General features: G+C 53.4%; 2 protein-coding genes across 2 annotated transcripts in view; one reads left to right on the plus strand and one right to left on the minus strand.

Annotated features, from left to right (window-relative positions):
- Window positions 1-8,784, minus strand: part of Cad89D (cadherin 89D) — a 160,008-nt gene that overhangs the window by 128,070 nt on the left and 23,154 nt on the right. The gene's annotated exons all lie outside the window — the stretch shown is intronic.
- Window positions 1,536-2,984, plus strand: LOC138350980 (ribosome-binding protein 1-like). Its single transcript, XM_069302446.1, has one exon. It carries the CDS (start codon window positions 1,536-1,538, stop codon window positions 2,982-2,984), a length of 1,449 nt encoding a protein of 482 aa, XP_069158547.1.

Here is an 8,784-nt window from a genome sequence, read left to right on the forward strand (position 1 = left end):
GGAGGGGGTTGTGGGGGGAGGGGGTTGTGGGGGGAGGGGGTTGTGGGGGGTGGTTGTGGGGGGGGTGGTTGTGGGGGGTGGTTGTGGGGTGTGGTTGTGGGGGGGTGGTTGTGGGGGGGTGGTTGTGGGGGGGGTGGTTGTGGGGGGGGGGTTGTGGGGGGGGTGGTTGTGGGGGGGTGGTTGTGGGGGGGGGGTTGTGGGGGGGGTGGTTGTGGGGGGGGGATGGTTGTGGGGGGGGGTGGTTGTGGGGGGGGGGTGGTTGTGGGGGGGGGTGGTTTTGGGGGGGGGGGGTGGTTGTGGGGCGGGGTGGTTGTGGGGGGGTGGTTGTGGGGAGGGTTGTGGGGGGGGGGGTTGTGGGGAGGGTTGTGGGGAGGGTTGTGGGGGGGGGGTTGTGGGGAGGGTTGTGGGGGGGTTGTGGGGGGGGGGGGTTGTGGGGGGGGGGGGTTGGGGGGGGTTGTGGGGGGGGGTTGTGGGGGGGGGTTGTGGGGGGGGGTTGTGGGGGGGGTTGTGGGGGGGGTTGTGGGGTAGGGTTGTGGGGGGTAGTTGTGGGGGGTGGTTGTAGGGGGTGGTTGTAGGGGGTGGTTGTAGGGGGTGGTTGTAGGGGGTGGTTGTAGGGGGTGGTTGTAGGGGGTGGTTGTAGGGCGTGGTTGTAGGGCGTGGTTGTAGGGGGTGGTTGTAGGGGGTGGTTGTAGGGGGTGGTTGTAGGGGGTGGTTGTAGGGGGTGGTTGTAGGGGGTGGTTGTAGGGGGTGGTTGTAGGGGGTGGTTGTAGGGGGTGGTTGTAGGGGGTGGTTGTAGGGAGTGGTTGTAGGGGGGTGGTTGTGAGAGAGGGAATTCACGGTGTTTAACGAAGCTTCTTATCTTTGAACTGTCCGACAACGAAGAACAGCAAAGCAATATAGCTTCGAACTGAGTAAAAGAGGAGGCAGCCCGACCTCCAAACAAAGACCCAAAAGTGATTCCACCCACCCGCCAAACCCCCTGTTTATGAATGAAAAACGGTTTACACACGACTCACAACTGATGACGTTCGAACACTTCCAGAACAAGTGCTTCACTGACGAATTTTGTTCGAACCACAATGCTATAAATGCTTCACCCACGTACTACAAATACAAATAATCGCCAACAGAGCCTAAACACCTAACCTAACCTATGTCTATATATGCACAATACGCTATATTGTACATATATTATACAATATAATATTAATTTATATTTGAGAAAACTCCCGTTTTGAATGAACAGCATGTAAAAATTTGTGAATGCGTCTGTGGGGTCGACCGCTGGATGGAATGGACTTGAGTCGAGGACGGGTTGCAGCAGGAAGATGGAAAAACTTGGCACTGGGACGTGGGGAGGATCTTTCCATTTCTTTCCAATGTGGAAAGAAAGCGTCTTGTCCCAACATATCCTCCCCCCCCCCCGTAACGAACCCGCGTGACACGAAGTGTTACGAAGCGGCAGGGTGTGTATCAGGGAGCACCAGGGAACGTCAGGGAGCACCAGGGAACGTCATGGAGCACCAGGGAACGTCATGGAGCACCAGGGAGAACCAGGGAACGTCAGGGAGCACCAGGGAGCGTCAGGGAGCGTCAGGGAGCCCCAGGGAGCGTCTGGAAGCACCGGGGAGCGTCTGGAAGCACCGGGGAGCGTCAGGAAGCACCAGGGAGCGTCAGAGAGCGTCAGGAAGCACCAGGGAGCACCAGGGAGCGTCAGAAAGCACCAGGAAGCACCAGGGAGCGTCAGAAAGCACCAGGAAGCACCAGGGAGCGTCAGAAAGCGCCAGGAAGCACCAGGGAGCGCCAGGGAGCGTCAGGAAGCACCAGGGAGCGTCAGGAAGCACCAGGAAGCACCAGGGAGCGCCAGGGAGCGTCAGGAAGCACCGGGAGCGTCAGGAAGCACCAGGGAGCGTCAGGAAGCACCAGGGAGCGTCAGAAAGCACCAGGAAGCACCAGGGAGCGCCAGGGAGCGTCAGGAAGCACCGGGAGCGTCAGGAAGCACCAGGGAGCGTCAGGAAGCACCAGGGAGCGTCAGGAAGCACCAGGAAGCACCAGGGAGCGTCAGAAAGCACCAGGAAGCACCAGGGAGCGTCAGAAAGCACCAGGAAGCACCAGGGAGCGTCAGAAAGCACCAGGAAGCACCAGGGAGTGTCAGAAAGCACCAGGGAGCGTCAGAAAGCACCAGGAAGCACCAGGGAGCGTCAGAACGCACCAGGAAGCACCAGGGAGCGTCAGAAAGCACCAGGAAGCACCAGGGAGCGTCAGAAAGCACCAGGAAGCACCAGGGAGCGTCAGAAAGCATCAGGAAGCACCAGGGAGTGTCAGAAAGCACCAGGGAGCGTCAGAAAGCACCAGGAAGCACCAGGGAGCGTCAGAAAGCACCAGGAAGCACCAGGGAGCGTCAGAAAGCACCAGGAAGCACCAGGGAGCGTCAGAAAGCACCAGGAAGCACCAGGGAGCGTCAGAAAGCACCAGGAAGCACCAGGGAGCGTCAGAAAGCACCAGGAAGCACCAGGAAGCGTCAGAAAGCACCAGGGAGCGTCAGAAAGCACCAGGGAGCGTCAGAAAGCACCAGGAAGCACCAGGGAGCGTCAGGAAGCACCAGGGAGCGTCAGGAAGCATCAGGGAGCGTCAGAAAGCACCAGGGAGCGTCAGGAAGCACCAGGGAGAACCAGGGAACGTCGGGGAGCACCGGGGAGCGTCAGGAAGCACCGGGAAGCGTCAGGAAGCACCGAGAGCACCAAGGAGCGTCAGGAAGCACCAGGGCGCGTCAGGAAGCACCAGGGAGCGTCAGGGAGCGTCAGGGAGCACCAGGGAGCGTCAGGGAGCACCAGGGAGCGTCAGAAAGCCCCAGGAAGCGTCAGGAAGCACCAGGGAGCGTCAGGAAGCACCAGGGAGCGTCAGGAAGCACCAGGGAGCGTCAGGAAGCACCAGGGAGCACCAGGGAGCGTCACAGAGACTCGGGATGTATTGCACAACATTAGAAAACGTCAGGGAGCGTAATGGAGCATGATGGAGCATCAATCATTGCAACACCTGGACGCTGCCTCATTACTCAGGGTGCCACTAACCTTCCAGCTGGCGAGCTGGAAAACAAGAGAGATGATGATGATGATGATGATTCAGACACATGTTTCATCAGCCTCCAAGCCTGTCTTGGGGGGGGGGGAAACTGCCAAGCCCGTCTTGGGGGGGGGGGGGCACACTGCCAAGCCCGTCTTGGGGGCACACCTCCAAGCCCGTCTTGGGGGGGGGGGAAACTGCCAAGCCCGTCTTGGGGGGGGCACACTGCCAAGCCCGTCTTGGGGGGGGGGGCACACTGCCAAGCCCGTCTTGGGGGAGGGGGGCTCACTTCCAAACCCGTCTTGGGGGGCACACCTCCAAGCCCGTCTTGGGGGGCACACCTCCAAGCCCGTCTTGGGGGGGGGCACACCGCCAAGCCCGTCTTGGGGGCACACCTCCAAGCCCGTCTTGGGGGGGGGGCACACTGCCAAGCCCGTCTTGGGGGGGGGGCACACTGCCAAGCCCGTCTTGGGGGCACACCTCCAAGCCCGTCTTGGGGGCACACCTCCAAGCCCGTCTTGGGGGGGCACACTGCCAAGCCCGTCTTGGGGGGGGGCACACTGCCAAGCCCGTCTTGGGGGCACACCTCCAAGCCCGTCTTGGGGGCACACCTCCAAGCCCGTCTTGGGGGGGGCACACTGCCACGCCTGTCTTGGGGGGCACACCTCCAAGCCCGTCTTGGGGGGGGGCACACTGCCAAGCCCGTCTTGGGGGGGGGGGGCACACTGCCAAGCCCGTCTTGGGGGGGGGCACACTGTCAAGCCCGTCTTGGGGGGCACACCTCCAAGCCCGTCTTGGGGGGGGGGCACACTGCCAAGCCCGTCTTGGGGGGGGGCACACTGCCAAGCCCGTCTTGGGGGGCACGCTGCCAAGCCCGTCTTGGGGGGGGGGGGCAGACTGCCAAGCCCGTCTTGGGGGGGCACACTGCCAAGCCCGTCTTGGGGGGTCCAGGAAGCACTGGTGTACACGGGTGTCAGTATACACAGTGGTGGGGGGAAGGGAGGGGGAGCAGACTCCACACACACAGTAGAGGAAGCGTGACGGGCCGGGGGCTGAGCCCGGGTCTTCCTGGTGTAGAGATCATTGGTTGTTCCACCACCAGCCTCCGGTGCACCCCCTCCCCTCCCCTCACCCCCCCCCCCTCTCTCTCTCTCTCTCTGGTGTGTGCTCACCTACTTGTTCTCACCTAGTTGTACTTACGGGGGTTGAGCTCTGGCTCTTTGGTCCCGCTTCTCAACTGTCAATTAACTGGTGTACAGGTTCCTGAGCCTATTGGGCTCTATCATATCTACACATATCAGTTTGAAAATGACATCGCGAGTAAAGCCAAGACCCAACCAAAGCTGCTCCACAGCCACATCAGGAGGAAAACAGCAGTGGAGGAACAAGTGATGAAGCTGCGGAAAGTGGAGAACAGATACACAGAGAATGACAAGGAGGTGTGTGAAGAACTCAACAAGAGATTCCAGGAGGTCTTCACAATAGAACAAGGAGAAGCCCCAGCACTAAATGAGGAGGCGGCAAACCAAGCAACCTTGAAGGAATTTGACCTCACCAGTGATGAGGTCAAAAGGTGTCTGCTGGAGCTGGATGTGACAAAGGCTGTTGGGCCTGATAGAATCTCACCATGGATACTAAAGGAAGGTGCAGAAGCACTAAGTGTGCCACTCTCTATGGTGTATAACAGGTCACTGGAAACAGGAGACTTACCAGAAAGTTGGAAGACAGCTAACGTGGTCCCAATAAACTAAAAGGGTGACAGGCAAGAGGCACTGAATTACAGGCCAGTTTCCTTAACTTGTATACCATGCAAGGTGATGGAGAAGATCGTGAGGAAAAAGCTCGTAGAGCATCTGGAGGGAAATAACTTTGTAACGCACCACCAACATGGGTTCAGGGATGGTAAATCGTGCCTCACAGGTTTAATAGAATTTTATGACCAGGCAACGAAAATTAGGCAGGAAAGAGAAGGGTGGGCCGACTGCATTTTCCTGGATTGCCAAAAAGCCTTTGACACGGTACCCCATAAAAGGCTGTTAAAAAAGTTGGAGCAACAGGCAGGAGTAAAAGGGAAGGTGCTCCAGTGGATAAGGGAGTACTTAAGCAACAGGAAACAGCGAGTAACGGTGAGGGGGGAGACATCAGAGTGGCGAGATGTCACCAGCGGAGTCCCACAGGGCTCAGTACTTGGACCCATCCTGTTTCTAATATATGTGAACGATCTTCCAGAGGGTATAGACTCATTCCTCTCGATGTTTGCTGATGATGCAAAAATTATGAGAAGAATCAAGACGGATGAAGATAGACAGAGACTACAGGATGACCTGGATAAACTGAAGGAATGGTCTAGAAAATGGCTGCTAAAGTTCAACTCGGGAAAGTGTAAGGTAATGAAATTAGGCGAAGGGAGCAGGAGGCTGAACAAAAGGTATCATCTGGGAGGGGAAATCCTGCAAGAGTCAAATAGAGAGAAGGATCTGGGGGTTGATATCACACCGAACCTGTCCCCAGAGGCCCACATCAAAAGAATATCATCAGCGGCATATGCTAGACTGGCCAACATAAGAACTGCCTTCAGAAACTTGTGTAAGGAATCTTTCAGAACCCTGTATACCACTTATGTAAGACCAATCCTGGAGTATGCAGCTCCAAACTGGAGTCCATACCTAGTTAAACACAAGACAAAGTTAGAGAAGATTCAGCGGTATGCCACCAGGCTCGTCCCGGAACTGAGAGGATTGAGCTACGAGGAAAGGCTAAAGGAGCTGAACCTCACATCCCTGGAAAACAGAAGAGTAAGGGGAGACATGATAACTACCTACAAAATTCTCAGGGAATTGACAGGGTGGACAAAGACAAACTCTTCAGCACGGGTGGGACACGAACAAGGGGACACAGGTGGAAACTGAGTACCCAGATGAGCCACAGAGACGTTAGAAAGAATTTTTTCAGTGTCAGAGTAGTTAATAAATGGAATGCACTAGGAAGTGATGTGGTGGAGGCTGACTCCATACACAGTTTCAAATGTAGATATGATAAGAGCCCAGTAGGCTCAGGAATCTGTACACCAGTTGATTGACAGTTGAGAGGCGGGACCAAAGAGCCAAAGCTCAACCCCCGCAAGCACAATTAAGCGAGTAGAATTAGGTGAGTACTTGAAACTGTGTATGGAGTCAGCCTCCACCACATCACTTCCTAATGCATTCCATTTGTCAACTACTCTGACACAAAAAAAATCGTTCTTATATCTCATTGGCCCATTTGGGCACTCAATTTCCACCTGTGTCCCCTTGTGCGTGTGCCCCTTGTGTTAAATAGCCTGTCTTTATCTACCCTATCAATTCCCTTCAGTATCTTGAATGTGGTGATCATGTCCCCCCTAACTCTTCTGTCTTCCAGCGAAGTGAGGTTTAATTCCCGTAGTCTCTCCTCGTTGCTCATACCTCTCAGCTCGGGTACTAGTCTGGTGGCAAACCTTTGAACTTTTTCCAGTTTAGTCTTATGCTTGACTAGATATGGACTCCATGCTAGAGCTGCATACTCCAGGATTGGTCTGACATATGTAGTATACAAAGTTCTGAATGATTCCTTACACAAGTTTCTAAATGCCGTTCTTATGTTGGCCAACCAGGCTTATGCCGCTGATGTTATCCTTTTGATATGGGATTCAGGAGACAAGGCTGGCGTGATATCAACCCTAAGTCTTTCTCTCTCTCTCTGATTCTTGAAGAATTTCATCTCCCGAATGATACCTAATATCTGGCCTCCTGTTCCCTACACCTATCTTCATTACATTACATTTGCTTGGGTTAAACTCTAACAACCATTCGTTCGACCATTCCTTTAGTTTGTCCAGGTCTTCTTAAAGCCTCAAGCTGTCCTCCTCTGTCTTAATCCTTCTTATAATTTTGGCGTCGTCAGCAAACATTGAGAGGAATGAGTCTATATCCTCTGGGAGATCATTTACGTATATCAGAAACAGGATAGGTCCGAGTACAGAGCCCTGTGGGACTCCACTGGTGACTTCACGCCAATTTCAGGTGTCACCCCTCACTGTAACTCTCTGCTTAGGTATTCCCTTATCCACTGGAGCGCCCTACCAGTTACTCCTGCCTGTTTCTCCAGCTTATGCATCAGCCTTTTATGGGGTACTGTGTCAAAGGCTTTCCGACAGTAAAAAAAAATGCAGTCCGCCCATCCTTCTCTTTCTTGTTTAATCTTTGTCACCTGATCGTAGAATTCTATTAAGCCTCTAAGGCAAGATTTACCCTCCCTGAACCCATGTTGATGGGTTGTCACGAAGTCCCTTCTCTCCAGATGTGTTACTAGGTTTTTTCTCACAATCTTCTCCATCACCTTGCATGGTATACAAGTTAAGGACACTGGCCTGTAGTTCAGTGCCTCTTGTCTGTCATCCTTTTTGTATATTGGGACCCCATTAGCCGTCTTCCATATTTCTGGCAGGTCTCCCGTTTCCAGTGACCTACTATACACTATGGAGAGTGACAAACAAAGTGCTCCTGCACACTCTTTCAATACCCATGGTGAGATTCCGTCCGAGCCAACAGCCTTTCTCATGTCCAGCTCCAATAGGTGCCTCTTGACCTCTTCTCTTGTAATTTCGAACCCTTCCAAGGTCGCCTAGTTTGCTGCCACCTCTCCTAGCGCTGTGACCTCTCCTTGTTCTATTGTAAAGACCTCCTGAAACCTCTTGTTGAGTTCCTCACACACCTCTGTCATTCTCTGTATACCTGTCCTCATTCGTTCTAGGTTTCATCACCTGTTCCTTCACTGTTGTCTTCCTCCTGATGTAACTGTGCAGTAGCTTTGGTTCGGTCTTGGCTTTATTAGTTATATCATTTTCATACCTTTTCTCAGCTGCTCTTCTCACACTAACATACTCGTTCCTGGTTCTCTGGTATCTCTCTCTACTTTCTGGTGTTCTGTTATTTCGAAAGTTCCTCCACGCCCTTTTGTTCAGCGCCTTTGCTTTCATTCATTTCCGATTAAATCACGGATTCTCCTTTTGCTTCTCGGTTTTTTCCTGTCGGTCCTGTGTGTGTCAGAGAGAGAGACAGACAGAGACAGAGAGAGACACAGACAGACAGACAGACAGACAGAGACAGAGAGAGACACAGACAGACAGACAGACAGACAGATAGATAGACACCGACCGACCATTCTCACCAGCTCTCACCTTGTGAGGGCTTAGAGCTTCAGCACTTGGGTCCCGCCTTTCGAGGACCTCATACTCTGATCTCTACATTTGAAACCAAGTAAAAAAAACACTCTTCCCCTTCACATCTCTGACCGTCATATTTATTCATTCCTGCCTAATACAAGTTATGTGTCATATCTCTATGACACAGTCGGTAGTTATCTGTATTGAGTATGACCCTTGTTTAGTTTCCAGTTATGCCAAATTGTTCATATATGTCTGGCAGATGTGCCAAGCTAACCAGCCGGAATGTGGTTAGTTTGGCGCATGTGGTCGATGATGTGTTGGTAACGTGTGACTCCCGTGTGAAAAGTTCAGTTGCTTCGAATAATATGATTAAGATCGCCAGAAGATCTAGACATAATTTACTTTCGTATATAAGAACCAAAACAGCTTTAGGAAAAGGATGCCATACCTATATGAAATATGAAGCAATATGTACAGTGAGACAGGACAAGGATGGTCAAACTCAATTTCCGGAGTTCTAATGTTCTTGTTTACAG

Source organism: Procambarus clarkii, chromosome 48, assembly GCF_040958095.1.
Source record: "Procambarus clarkii isolate CNS0578487 chromosome 48, FALCON_Pclarkii_2.0, whole genome shotgun sequence".
In the NCBI taxonomy this organism is placed as follows: Eukaryota; Metazoa; Arthropoda; class Malacostraca; order Decapoda; family Cambaridae; genus Procambarus; species Procambarus clarkii.

Coding starts and splice junctions, on each gene's coding strand:
- LOC138350980 (XM_069302446.1), top strand. CDS start 1,536: ATGGAGCACCAGGGAGAACCAGGGAACGTCAGGGAGCACCAGGGAGCG.